The 13791-nt window shown below is 40.0% G+C and overlaps 2 protein-coding genes across 2 annotated transcripts in view; both read right to left on the bottom strand.

The window, feature by feature from the left end:
• LOC119412864 (dedicator of cytokinesis protein 3) overlaps positions 1 to 8933 on the bottom strand; it is a 19987-nt gene extending 11054 nt beyond the window's left edge. The window contains exons 1-18 of the mRNA XM_037679899.1: positions 8843 to 8933; positions 8654 to 8729; positions 8236 to 8336; positions 6963 to 7021; positions 6606 to 6754; positions 6428 to 6513; positions 6258 to 6284; positions 5203 to 5298; positions 3897 to 3957; positions 3692 to 3785; positions 3472 to 3620; positions 3219 to 3305; positions 2228 to 2332; positions 1930 to 2071; positions 1676 to 1842; positions 1366 to 1452; positions 1087 to 1266; positions 449 to 532 (exon numbers count right to left, since the gene is read on the bottom strand). Of these exons, the coding sequence (XP_037535827.1) occupies positions 449 to 532; positions 1087 to 1266; positions 1366 to 1452; positions 1676 to 1842; positions 1930 to 2071; positions 2228 to 2332; positions 3219 to 3305; positions 3472 to 3620; positions 3692 to 3785; positions 3897 to 3957; positions 5203 to 5298; positions 6258 to 6284; positions 6428 to 6513; positions 6606 to 6754; positions 6963 to 7021; positions 8236 to 8336; positions 8654 to 8729; positions 8843 to 8898 (1806 nt within the window). The 5' untranslated portion in view covers positions 8899 to 8933. The remainder of the gene's footprint in view (positions 1 to 448; positions 533 to 1086; positions 1267 to 1365; positions 1453 to 1675; positions 1843 to 1929; positions 2072 to 2227; positions 2333 to 3218; positions 3306 to 3471; positions 3621 to 3691; positions 3786 to 3896; positions 3958 to 5202; positions 5299 to 6257; positions 6285 to 6427; positions 6514 to 6605; positions 6755 to 6962; positions 7022 to 8235; positions 8337 to 8653; positions 8730 to 8842) is intronic.
• Positions 8934 to 10938: 2005 nt separating this feature from the next.
• The window catches only part of LOC119412863 (dedicator of cytokinesis protein 3), an 8696-nt gene continuing 5843 nt past the window's right edge, over positions 10939 to 13791 (bottom strand). The window contains exons 5-7 of the mRNA XM_037679898.1: positions 12489 to 12681; positions 12074 to 12201; positions 10939 to 10950 (exon numbers count right to left, since the gene is read on the bottom strand). Of these exons, the coding sequence (XP_037535826.1) occupies positions 10939 to 10950; positions 12074 to 12201; positions 12489 to 12681 (333 nt within the window). The remainder of the gene's footprint in view (positions 10951 to 12073; positions 12202 to 12488; positions 12682 to 13791) is intronic.

Below are 13791 nucleotides of genomic sequence, written 5' to 3'. Positions count from 1 at the left end.
AGGATGACATGAAGGTAAGAATGAGGATGACATGAAGGTAAGAATGATGATGACAGGAGGAATCACCAACTCTGAAGCAGTTTGTGAAAAATGCTGTGAGAGATGCTGTAAAAAAAATAAAACCAAACACGAAGAGAAAAGTTTATTTCTCCGTTTTAATGGAAGTCAGTTTGGGTCATTAGTTCATCCATCATCATGGATGAACTAATAAACTGTGAAGAGGTAACATCGGGTGCATCAGGTGTTTAATGTGACGTTTAAAAGTGTTTATGTGAGAAACTTTGTGACAGGTTGTTGCAAATTCTGACAGGATTTTTTCCAAACTTGCTAAAGTTTGATTGAATTTAACTGGAAATGTTTGTTGTTTTACAGTTTGAGCTGAACTTGAGCGATAAAATAAAAGTTGTTCATCAGTGAAAACAAAGAGTAACATGGAACGACGTGTCACCTGCTCCTGCATCAGATCTTTGAGCTGCGTGATCTTCTCTGCGGCCTCAGGGTGGCTGCTGATGTAATCCTTATCAAAGAACGCCTGACGACAGAGAACACGAGCGCTTTAATTATTCCTACGGCTGAATAAAAAACTTGAACTGTTGGTAATTATACTGTAATTATTCAGTTACAATTGTAGAATGAAGGAATATATTTCTTTGTTTATAGAAAATACAAAATGAGACCCAGTGTTGGACAAACTCCTAGATGGTATTCTGACCTTCTTTTAAATTTAAGTAAAAAAAACAACTTCTATGTGACTTAGTGGATGATTGATAAGAAACTTCAGTGAGCTATAATAGCAAAAATAAAATTAATTAAATAAATATATATAAAAAATGTTAATAAAATGAAAAGTCATAGTAATTTAACAATATAAGTATTTTTTACTTTATTTGTGTACGAATAAAAGCTTTGCAATGACTTGCAATGAATAAATATGATTTTATTCTAGTTTTAATCAACTTCAACGTGACAGAATTTAAGAAGATAAAAGAAAAAAGGCATCGACTGATCGGAGAGGACAGTTCGGGGTAGAGCGCCCTCGTCGTGGCAGAACATCTGGAACAGTTTGTGCGCCGGTGTGCGTGCGACCTCTTGGTATCTGGCGATGCCTCCGTTCACGGCGGCGTCGATGACTCCGTTCAGCGTCATGCTGAGCAGGTTGATGTTTCCGTGCAGCTGCTTGTGCTGGTACTGACTGATGAGAGTCCGCAGCTCCTGGTTCTTGTTCTCCACCACGGAGATGGCGTTTTCTAATGGACTCACCTCCACCTGAGACACAGAGGCAGAGAAACGATGAACAACTGGAGACGTTCGACTCTGACAAGTTAATGTAACAACAAAAGTCTCTGTGAAGCAGATTTCTCTCACCAGTTCCCTCTTGTCCACCTCAAACCAGCGGGAAATTCCCGGCAGAGGGTGGGTGAGGATCAGAGTCGTTCTTTCTATCCAGAGACTCTGAAACAAACAAACAAACAAACAATGATACTGATCTGAATCAATAAAGTGTTAGCTCGTCATCTTTAACTTCTCTGAAACGTCACAAATAAAATAAATGGAATAAAATGTGTACAAGAAGTTATTTTACTTCACAGAATAAACCGTGCTGGGTGTGAATAATTATAATTTTTAATTAAATTTAATTCACTTTGATGAAAAACTAAATATCTGTGTCTCTCACCTTGAACTCGTTGTCTCGGTCTTTGGGTCCTTTGTGAAACGGTCGATCGTAGCGGAAGCGTCGGACGTTGTTCACCCGGTAGAAGCTCTTAATGCGGTCAGGAACGCGGTCCATCTGAAGGACGCCGACGCTCTCTGGAACGGGTGTCACGGCGTAGATCTGCAGGTCTGAGCCGAGCACGTCAAGGATCCGTGCACGTGTCTTCACTCCCGATCAGAACATTTGTTTGTTCATGCTTCTTGTCTGAAGGATACACTGAGCGTCGCACTGCAGGATGGCCTCGTCCGGCTGATTCGGATGCTGCATCGCAATGGCTTGTGGGAATTCTCCCAGCATCCTTTGCTGGAAGGCTTCTAACCGTTCATAATCGTGGCCTCGGCAGACAAACTCTTTGTTCTGATGAAACATAAGAAAAATAAATACAGAAAAGATACGTCTTCCATTTAAAGACATTTGAATTGTCGTTGGGATAAAACAGTTTTCATCTTACTGATGACAAACGGTTAGCTTACATTAAAAATACATAAAATATTTGTGAAACATTTCACTGACTCTGAGGAAGAAAGGGAACTTCCTGCCGTAGAACCCAACTCTGAAGAACTCCGGCTCCAGACGCTGCTGCTCCATGATGTTGTCGTAATACGCCGCCTCCATTTTCTGCACAAACAGGACACAAAGAAAAGATTGTAAGAAGAAATAATTCTGCACCAGTCTCATTAACTTAACGTTTTTATTAGTTCACATCTTAGATCTTATTACTGTTTTTCTTTTACATTTTAATATTTCCGTTGGATGTAACTGGGACCCTGCGTACACAATTTAGTTCCACCACATGTACCACATGTGGTGTGTATGACAAATAAATAACCTTGAATCCTTGAATTAAATATATATTTAAAATAGATATTTAAAAAATATATTTATTGTTATTATTTAATTTTATTTTGAATTTACCCTTTATTTATACAGGTAGTCTCATTGAGTCACAAAGAACTCATTTTCAATAGAGACCTGTTTGGGAGCAGATGGTGGGGGTTGAGGGCCTTGCTCAAGGGCCCAGAGTAGGGCAAATGAGGGTGGAGGCAGGTGTGGGTGTTTCATCCATTTTGATGTTGTTGGTCCAGGGAGTTGAACCTGAGACTTTCTGATCACAGGCCCACCTTATCCAACCTCTGCACCACCCCTCCCCATATATATTATATCTTTTAATCTCTAGACACGTGATTAGATATCCTTGGGAGTGGTGACGCGGAGGTTAGAGAAGATGGGCCTGGGATCGGAAAGTCTCAGGTTCAACTCCCTGGACCAACAACATCAAAATGTGGGTGAGATGGGTGAAACACCCACACCTGCCTCCACCCTCATTTGCCCCACTCTGGGCCCTTATGATACAGGCTGCAGCTCAAGAATATTTCTGGTACTGTATATGAAAATTTGATGATAATACACTGCAATATGGATAAAATGTACAATATTTATTAGTTACATTGACAGAAGAAGAAGAAGATTGACAACAGAAACGAGGGTTTGTGTTGCAGCTCACCCGGATCCAGCTGAGGCTCTGGTAGTCGTACAGAGATTCATACTGAAAGGCCAGGTCTCTGCACAGAGGAATCCCGTACTCCCAGCACTGAAAACCACACCAACCACAGTTCACTGACTGGTCCCAGCATTTACAGTTCATTTGTGCAACACCATCATCATTCTAAGCTTTTAAAGTTGTAAACTGAGACGACTGGTATGACTGATGTCTGCACGGACTCTAATTATCCTGCTGAGTGTGCACGTGAACAAACCTTTCCCTTGTTGAAGTAGTGGATGACTTTGCGGCAGAGGCCCTCCTTTCGGTGCCACTCGGTCTGAGCGGGATAATGCAGGAACTCTTTAACGGGCCGCTCGTCCCAGTGCAGCAGCTCCCAGTACAGCAGCAGGGTGAATGCAGCCTCTGCAGGTAAACAAACGTCACTAACGTGTTTCCGTCTCTGGGTGTTGTTACTCTGACGGCTCGTGCTGCACCTGTGTAGTTCTCAGCCTGCAGGTGCATGTCACACAGCTTGTGGATGTAACGGATGTACATCTCCTCCTTGTTGATCTCGGACTTGTAGAAGTTCTGAGAGGACACGAAACAAAGACAGCCACAATAATCACCGTGCGTGCACAAAAAGTTGTTTTTATTTGTAAAATAAAATGAATTTTCAGAGCGACATGACAGAACTCCTACCAGGAGGTTAACAGTGCAACCGATCTTCTTGTTTTCCGTCTCGTCTCCCTTCATACAGTCTCTGAACAGAAAAAACATGTTTTATAATCGACCCATCTTCACATACAGTCCTGCTCATGTTAATACTTCTGCACTCGCTCTTCTGCAAGGCGGATTCATTTTCTCTCCCTCTCCTGTTCTCCTCCTGCAATTTTTTTGCTCTCTGTCTTGTGTTTCGGAGCTCCTATTACACATCTCCCTAAACTAAAACCAATGTCATGGATTTAGTGAGCTGGACTTTCAACGCAATCGACAAAATCTTTTCAACAAAGCAACAGGGACCTGGAGAGCCCTCATGCCCCGCTGAGACTCACGCGGCAGGATACGTCATGGATTGTGGGGAGTTTGGCAGCTGATGTGTCTTTCCGTTTTGTCTCAGGAGGACGCCTAAGATGTTTATATAATTGGATTCATGACAGCAGGGTTTCTGCTTTTTGGCATAGGTGGATCCCTGTGTTATCGGCTATTAAGGAAGACAACGGCAGTAGTTTCGGCAATAACAAAACTTCAGAGTCTGTATGAAGGTTTGGTTCATACTTCGAGTACTCAAAATCAGCTAATTTATGAGCTAAACCGTAAGATGGAAGCAATTTGTGAGAATCACAGGCCACCTATGGCTTCTAGGACTCTCCAGCATGTTGGAGAAGACTTTGGGGGAGGCTCATAAGCACGGACCAGTGGAACGTCCACAAATCTGGCCATTTTGGGATTGAAAGTACGAGCAGGGCTCGAGGCTGACAATAAAAAAACAGTCTGCCTGAAAAAATCAACAATTGTGGCTTATCTGAATCTGACTCCCCTGGTTGGTCTCGAAAACAGGCCGACTTCTGCGAAGGCTTATCAGAGCTGTGCCTGCTGACCAACATCTTATCAGGACAATGGTCTATCTCGAAGTGCTTCATGGACAAATCTCACCGTCCTGCCGTCAAATGCATATGTAATGTGTTATAAATGTGCTTGCTGGTAGTTTTTTGATCTCGGACAAGATGTGAAGAGATCTTTTTTGTAATGTCACTATCCATTCTCATGGCTTTTCCCCCTTTTCTATCTAAAAAAGTATTTTAAAAAAGGATAAGAGGCCGCGCTCCAGTAGCAGCAGCAACGTGCACTCCACCCATCTTTCGACTGTACGAACATAATTTCATTGTATTTCAATACAATGAAAATTTGTTCTGATTCTGATATAATAAACTCTATATTTATTACTGCCATAAGCACTCATTAGTGAATAAAGAAAGCTTTGTTGGTTAGCTTGTGAACGAGTTACCTGTAGTCCAGCAGACGCTCCATGAGTCGAGTGACGGAGGTAACAAAAGAGACACCCGTCTCCCTCCATGTCTCCTGCTCGATCTTCTCCAGAAGACTTCAGAGATTACAAAAAGAAAACATTAGACACAGTTGAGTTACCTCTTCTGATAAACTCAGATTTTTTTTTAATAATCTGTCAGGACTCTAAATGTATTTGTCCTGATTGTAGCAGTGTTGATGAAATAAAGTACTCATGTTCTTCTGATGTTCTTGACTCAGAGTATCAGTATTTTGAAATATTAGCTCCTTACAGACGGAGGTTAGACCATAAAACTTACCATGCCATTCTCTTTTACATACACTAAGGTTTAGTAGTTTACTTGACTGAGTGAATGTGCAATATTTGTCTCCAACTGCTGACAGTACATTAAATTACAGCCAAGAAAAATAACCAGTTAGTAATAAACAACAGAGGAAACAGGTAATTTGAAATGTTGTGAGGGTTAACCTCACCTCAGAGGGAGTTAATGAAAACCGTGTGCATGTTTTATGAATTAACCTTTTATTACAATCTGCACCGTGACAGTGTTCATAAATAATAACTTTGTAAGTTACTCTTCATTTGGGTGTTTTGTTTTCCATCCAGGCAGGCTAACGACGTCTCACCTGTCAGCTTAGACTTTCATTACCAACATAAATGGTAAATGGACTGTACTTATATAGCACCTTTCTATCTAATCAAGACACTCAAAACTCTTTACAACAATCCGTTTCCTCATTTACCTCCAGCACACACATTCGTACAACACTCTACAAAGATAATCTGAATCTGTAGAGATTAATCAGTCACATTCAAACACCGATGGGACAAACATCGGAGGCAATGAGGGGTTCAGTGTCTTGTCCAGGGACACTTGGACATGTGACTGCTGGAGGAATCGAACCCCCAACTCTCCCGTTGGAGGACGACTGCTTTAACCACTCAGCCACAGCCGCCCCAAACATAAAGTCACATTTCAGATGATTTTAACTTGACTGAAACAATCTGCATTCATGTAAAGGTGATGGAGTTACCTGGGATAAGGCCCAAAGAGTTGGGTTCTAGTCCCGCAGCAAAAAGCAAAGCAGAGAGGAGCGTTAGAGCAGAAGAAGTGAGAGGTTATTTCTGTTATCACAGAGAGGAAAACAGACGTGGGTTTAAAATCAGAGGTGAGTTGAAACACGAAGATTTCTGCGTTCCTTACAGCAAACCGAAGAGCTCCCTGTAGTTCTCATCGCCCTTCCCCTCAGACACCAAACTGTCCAGCTTGTCGATCAGCTCAGCCTCCACCTGAACAATAAAAAAACACTTTCGGTTAAATAACTGGTCAGAACCGTGTTTCAGCTGCTGTTTCCCGTTTGTCACGTGATGCGTCTGTTCACCTGTTTGAAGTTTCCGTTCTTGCGCTGCTCCCAGTCCATCATGTCGTGGAAGATGGGAATCATGATGTTTCTCACCTCCACCTGAGGAACAAGCGTCACTCCCAGGAACGGCCCGATCATCCCGGGGATGAAATGGATTTTATTCTCTCCTACAAACGGGTCAAAACCATCTTTGATCTCTGAACCAGAATATTTGTTCTGCAAAGTAGCTCAAAGTATTTAAATGGCAAATAAACAAAAACAGCTTAAAGGAAATATAAAACTTTTTTTGGACAGTTATACAAAGTAAAACAAAATAAAAAGTAATAAATTAATAAAATAAATAAATACAATGAAACAACGTTACATAAATCTTACCCAGGTTCTGCCACATGTTAAATAGTTCATAAGTCATCATCACTCTCATGTCGCCGTATCTGCAATAAAAAAGTAAAAAATAAAACTCTTATATGATCAAACCATCTTTGTTTTAAAACAGCATTTTACTGTAAAAACATAGAAACTAACTTATTTCAGGTTTGTACGTGTTAATGATTGTAAGTTATAATTCCTTTTAGATAAAATGTCAGCTGTTTATTGATATATTTTTTTTTATATTAACGTGTTTTGTGGTTCACTTCCTGACAAGTGTGGAAAAAGAACAGGTTTGACTTTTTTTAATTAAAGGGAAACATTTAATTCTATTTTCACATTTCGTTACTTGCTGTAATCACAAAAAGAGGAATTGTACAAACAAAAAATGTTTTTCCTAGATTTTAGCATTAATTCCACTTTTTGAAGCTCTTTGCCTTGATTGAATTGAATTTTTAAAGATCATATAAAATAACAGGTAATAAATCATAAAACAAACTTTGTAATGTTGGCACTTAAAAAAAACACTGTAGGTTTAATGTAAAGCAACTAATAAGTCTCCTAAAAATCCCTGTTAACCTCCTTCCTGGATGTTTAAGCAAATATCTACAGAATGAACCAAAACTGTTCAGAGCAGCAGACGGTGCTCATTTTATTAATTACTCGTATATAAACGAGCAGACTGATGTCATAAAGTTATTTTCTGCTGATACTATCCAACCACATGTTTGACCTGAGCTTCTGCTCTGCACGCCTCCATCTCTCCACAGTTCATATTTTTGATTTAAGCTCAACCAGTTAACTTTCTGGTTCTCCAACTGCTGATGAATAAAAAGAGATTTTCTCAGATGTGACTGTTTCAGCAGCAGCAGGCGTGTCGCTCCATCCTGTTTGTGAAACCCAAAGAACGTCTGAGCCTCTGGATGTTCAATGAGTTTTAGTATCATGAGTTCTTCGGGGGTTTATTCAGTAGAACTGCTCTGATGGAGAGAGAAACAAGCCTCACTGGAAGGAAGATGTGTTTATGTCAGATTAATAAGTTTATATAATAATCAGTCAATCAAAAACTTTATTTCAGACACACATGGTCCATACTAGTAAACGTAATAATGAAGCACTGCTGAGTCTCTTAACTTCAGCAGCAAAAAGCAAAACTCTGAATTTACATCAGCAGCACGTATGAGAATTATGAATGAATAAACTGCAGAATGTGCGCCTGAAGTCAAACTAAGAGTCAGATTGTGTGGTTTATTTTGTGTCTGTGTTCGTGAGTTCTTACTTGTCTAAGATCTTCTTCCTCTTGGCAGGACTCAGGTTCTCCAGCTGTAAACTTGGCTGGTTGATGTACAGAACAGCCAGACTGAAGTAGGAGTTCCACACCTGCTCACACAAACAACACGACACACATTAAAGTTTTATCATTTCCTGTTTACTATCACACACTGAGCTCTGTACAACTTTAATACATGTTTAAATGTGTCTAATGTTAAGATCAGCAGAGTTGAACAGATTATTTTCCCACTGGAGAAAAGGTTTTCTCCACATTCACTCCTCAGAACAAAAACAAATGATCCATCCTGCTCTTAATGTTTCTGTGTCCTCAAACTGTTTATATATTTTGACGCTCCATAACTCGAGGCGCTCAGAACCCTTGGATTGTTTTTGTGGACTGACTGAATCAGAGAAACTTGGATCACCTTAAAGTCAAAGTCTGTTTCTGAGAAGTTCTTGTGCAGAGCCGGGCCGAGCTGCTGTGCCGTGGTCAGGATGATGCTGCGGGGAGTGAAACACACCAACAGCTGCTGTTAGGTGAGGCTGCGTTTTGCTCGTGTCTCGTCATTGTGATGCGTGTCGAGGCTGCGTGGGGGGTCGTCCGTGAGTCTTACTTGCTGGTGAGCAGCCTCATGATGTTCCAGTCGCGAGGGAAAATACTGAGCTTCATCAAATTTCTGAACACGCACAGAATCTTCAACAAGAACTCCTAAAGACCAAAGAAAAATGAAGGAAGTTTTAATTTTAGTGATGTTCAAAGTTTAAAAGGTTGCAGTGTTGATTCATGCCTACACATGCTTCATGTTTGTTCAGTTAATCTACATCTTATGTTCCTTTCTGCATCAGACGTGTCTTCAACCAACACGACTAAAACTTTGTCTTCATCCAGTTCGTTACCTTGATCTCATCCTTGCTTTGAAAGTTTTCCATTAAGTGTTGAAAGTGGATGTCCGTCATCTGGCGGAGGAGCGACAGGAGGCATGAGACGTACTCCCCCTGAGAAAAGAGGAAAACGGGGACATGTCTGAGCCCATCACATGGAATCATTGGAAAGAGAACAGAGATGATGACAGCAGGCTTCACTCCACGGTCACCACAAGGTGCCACCCTTTATTCTGTACAATTTATGGCTGTGAAGACAATAACGAACTCTTTAGCAGGTAAAATGAGCAAAATAGACTTCGTTGCTCAGTATGAGCAGAAAACTTTAATAATACTGAGCTCCAAAAATATCTCATAGTACTGTAAATAATTGCTTCCTGCATGTTTCTTAGCAAAAGTCAGCAACAAATTTAATAAACTAAGAACTTTTTTAACCTTTATTCTAACATCTCCAAACTAGAACTGAGTTTTATAATGTACCTGGCTGCACAGGAACTATTAATTTCTCTCTTTTTTTATATATAAATAAAAATGAAGACACAGTAAAAGTTTGGAGCAGAACTGGGCCTGAATCAGGATGACAGAGACGACACAACTGTTGTGTTTAATGCAGAAAATTAAAAATAAACCCATGTAGGAAAAACTTTGCGTGATTCAAAAGATCGATGTTAAACACAAGATTAGATATTTATTATGCCAACATGCTGATAATTATGATAAAAAAAAAAGAAAAAATAGTTAAAGTCATGCAGGTTTTCACAATAAGGATGAAAAGTGAAACCCCAGAACTGACAGGACGATGTGAGAATGATGATGATGTTTTAGGGTCAGGCAGTTTTAATATTTTTAATATTTATGTAAACTCTCAGTGTTACCTTTTGATTAAAACATATACATTAACTATCAAATGATTGTGTCAAAATATAATAAATCAACAAGTCAAACAGTTTTTTAAGATTGCCCGTCCCTAAAACTGAGCGGTGGTTTCAGACAGGACGGATCGGTGGGGCGGGGGGGTGAAGTAGTAGTCGTATTGTTAGTTACTAACAGTGATCTCCGCGGTGCACTGCGGACAGCGTTGACCCCTTACCGCCTCCTGCGATTGGCTCTTGCTCATGATTGACAGCAGGGTCTGCAGGAGGACGTCCAGCAGGGACTCCACCATCATCTCCACCTCCTCCTGCACCGACGTGTCCTGCAGGAGGAGCGCACGGGGGAAACGTGAAGGGGGTGTGACAGAACAGAGAGGAGGAAAGAGGAAGTAGAAAGGAAGTGCGGAGGAACAGAGAAGTTTAACAAACTTTTAACTGACAGATGAACAAAATGAAATACTTCTAAAACTTCTTAGATAATTCAATTCCATATAACTTTATTGTCCATAACATTCCATGAAATGGAGATTTATCTTTGACGTCTGGCTCATAAAAAAATCAACACAAGTTAAAATGTCATAAAACGAATAAAAAGCTTTGTTAACCCGATGGAAACGTTCTAAAATACACGATACATTAAAAACATCTTTGCAGACAACGGTTTGTCATGTGAGGCTGCGTTTGAATAGGACCCTATCAAGAACACTCACATCAGAGGGAACAAATGACTTTTTGTACCCGTTTCTTTACCAGAGGAACCAGCAGTCTTCTGCCAGGTGGTACCAACCTGAATGGGTGAGTTGGGTCATTGTAAACCTGGATCACCTTTTTTTCCAGAACCTGAGTGTACAGGTCTGTAAGTTTCATTTGTTGATGACCGATGACTTTTGTACCTTGTTTGACCACCTGGTACAACGTTCCCATACCATGAGACAATATTAAATTAAACAACACTTTCAACCAGTCACCTGTGCACCAATTGCAAGGTGTGTTTGATAGTATTAAAGCTCCTTAGCTTATATAGAAGGTGTCTGTTTTTTGTAAATACAGTCATTGTTGGGCTGAAAGGTCAATTTGTTATTAATTATTGTTCCGAGGTATTTAAGTTCAATCACTTGCTCTACTTCTGCCCTTTTATAACAGAAGGTCTGAATACAGATCTGGTGCTGGCTGCTCCCCGTCCCAAACAAAGTTCCTTGGTTTTACTGACATTAAGGTTCAGAAAATTCATCAAACCAGTCAGAGAGCTGATCTCTGAGCTGGGAGCAGAAGGGACTATTGGTGTCTTTCAGACCAGCGACTAGGGCCATACCATCAGCATACTTAATTAATGTAAAGTCTTTGCTGTTGTGTCGCAACTCATTTGTGTATATAGAGAATAAAAGTGGCCATAGCACACAACCCTGTGGAACACCAGTGTTCAAAACCCTACAGTCAATAGAGTGTTATCAACACAGACTCGTTGGGGTCTTCCTCTTAAAACCTCTCTAATCCACAACACAAGATGGCTGCTGACATTTAGATCACGTAGGCATTTTAAAAGAATAATTGGCTGAACCGTATTAAAATGATGATGACACATTGGTGACGTTTGCAACAACAAAAAAAATTAACTCTAAAAACTATTTTTGTAAACGAGTCTGACGCCTTCAAGTTTCCTGACCATCACAACTCCAGACGGACATTGTGTGTGTTGGAGTGCTTGATCTGTATAAAACATAAAATGTGTGTGTGTGTGTGTGTGTGTGTGTGTCCTTGTTTATGCTACTTTGTGAGGCCCATTTTTCCAACTTATACTACATTGTGAGGACCAACTGCTCCTTATGGGGCCCAAAGCCCGGGCCCCATAAGAAGAAGTCCCGTTGGTGGGTTACGGGCTAGGTTTAGGACTAAGGTGTGAATTGAGGATGTGTTAGGTTTAGGGTTAGGTATGTACTGGTAATGGTTAGGTTATGGATAAAGGTCATGGTTAGGCTATAGAAATGAATGAAAAATGAATGGAAGTCAATGCAAAGGCCCCACAAAGATAGCAAAACAAACCTGTGTGTGTGTGTGTGTGTGTGTGTGTGTGTGTGTGTGTGTGTGTGTTACCAGTGAGCTGCTCTTGATAATGGAGAAAATGGAGCTGAGTATTCCTGAGCAGATGAGCAGTTCTTTCTGCTGCCTCAGGTGGAGATGAATGTGATGCAGGACCACCGGGAGCAGGATCCTCCGAGACTCTGTGCACACACACACACACACACACACACTGGTTAATTATTCATTTGCATTTTAATGGGTTTAAAACTCTGAATTTAAATGACCAGATTACTGTAATTTGGATCAAATTGATTAAATAAACTTAATACTTAAGTGATTACTAATACAACTATTCAATATGCAGCTTTTGTGCACACATTTTTTCTTGTTTTATTTTGAAAAACAAATTTCTGTCTTCCTATGAAATAAGATAAATCATAATAAGACGTGTTTATGATTAGGATGATGTATAAAGTTAGACTTTTACCAGGAAATGAGAAAAGCCTGCTGTCCACGGTTCGAGCGATGGACTGCAGCTTCACCACGTCCATGGACTGCCCGATGTGGACCGTGGACGGCATGCTGCCCAGCGTGCCGCGCACAAACTCCGCCACCTCCTGGACCGTGAACATCTGCAGGAGCTCGTCGAAGATGGCCGGGAACGAGTTCAACAGGGCGGCCTGAAGACGTGAGACAGGAAAGAGTCAATGTAGAGAGGAGGAGATTCACAGAAAACTGCAGAGGTGCATGCTGGGAAGAAGAAGGTTAATGATTGTTTATGTGATGGTTGTGGAGGAAAAACGGGTCCACGGTTTCTGTAAAACACCAGAGGAGAGCAGAAGTGATCTCAGGGGAAAGATGGTTTCTCAAATGAACTGATTCATCTCACACAGATGTTCCTCAGCAGCAAAACATCTTCTCCATAAACTCTCTGTTAGTTTGAAAACTGGTTTGATCTTTGTCAAAACAAGTTTAAAGTCTAAGCAGATGAAAAAAAATAAATTAAAAATTAAAAATTGAGCTTCTGTATTTTAGAAAAACAGCTGTTCACCTGGTGTGAAAGTTCCACAGCAGGTGGGAAAAAAACTAATTAAACAAGAAATATTAAACAGACAAAAGGAACAAAAAAAGCTGAACAACTTCGACAGAAAAGTTAAACAGTTTAAAGCCATGAAGTCACGACACAAGACACACAAACTAAACCAGCAGACATCAACTGGTTCATGGAAAACAATAAAATAATGATGCAGGTGAGATTTTAGAAACGTTCACGCTGCATTTTCACAGAAAATAACATTTCTCTAGTTACAAAATGTGCTTTGTGGCAATCTGTTTGTTTTTAGTCACTTGAGTTTTAATTTATTATTATTATTATTATTGTTTGCACACACACACACAAAAGAAACACATAAAGGAAAAGATAAAAAATAAAATGTGCAGGAAAGGTCATAAAAACACTAAATGGGCTTACAAGCACCACCTCTAAAAAATAAGGAAAAAAAACATAAACGCTTTGTACATAAGTTACATCTTACTTTAAACACACAAATGCAACAGATAAAAGCTCATAATACATTTTAATTTGTCCAAAAATATTAAAATGTTAATAAAAAACAAAACAATAAATGTGTGTTAAAAAACTATAAACTTTGTTTCAACTTTCTTTTAAATACAGATAATGTTGTGCATGATTCACTTAGTTGCTTTAAACTGTTCCACAGCTCAACATCTTGATGCACAAACTAAAATTGATGCACAAATTAAAATTGATGCACAAATTAAAATTGATG

Source organism: Nematolebias whitei, chromosome 7, assembly GCF_014905685.2.
Source record: "Nematolebias whitei isolate Nwh7 chromosome 7, NemWhi1, whole genome shotgun sequence".
Taxonomy (NCBI): Eukaryota; Metazoa; Chordata; class Actinopteri; order Cyprinodontiformes; family Rivulidae; genus Nematolebias; species Nematolebias whitei.
The sequence above is the reverse complement of the archived record's forward strand: the minus strand, read 5'-3'. Positions and strand labels throughout refer to the sequence as shown.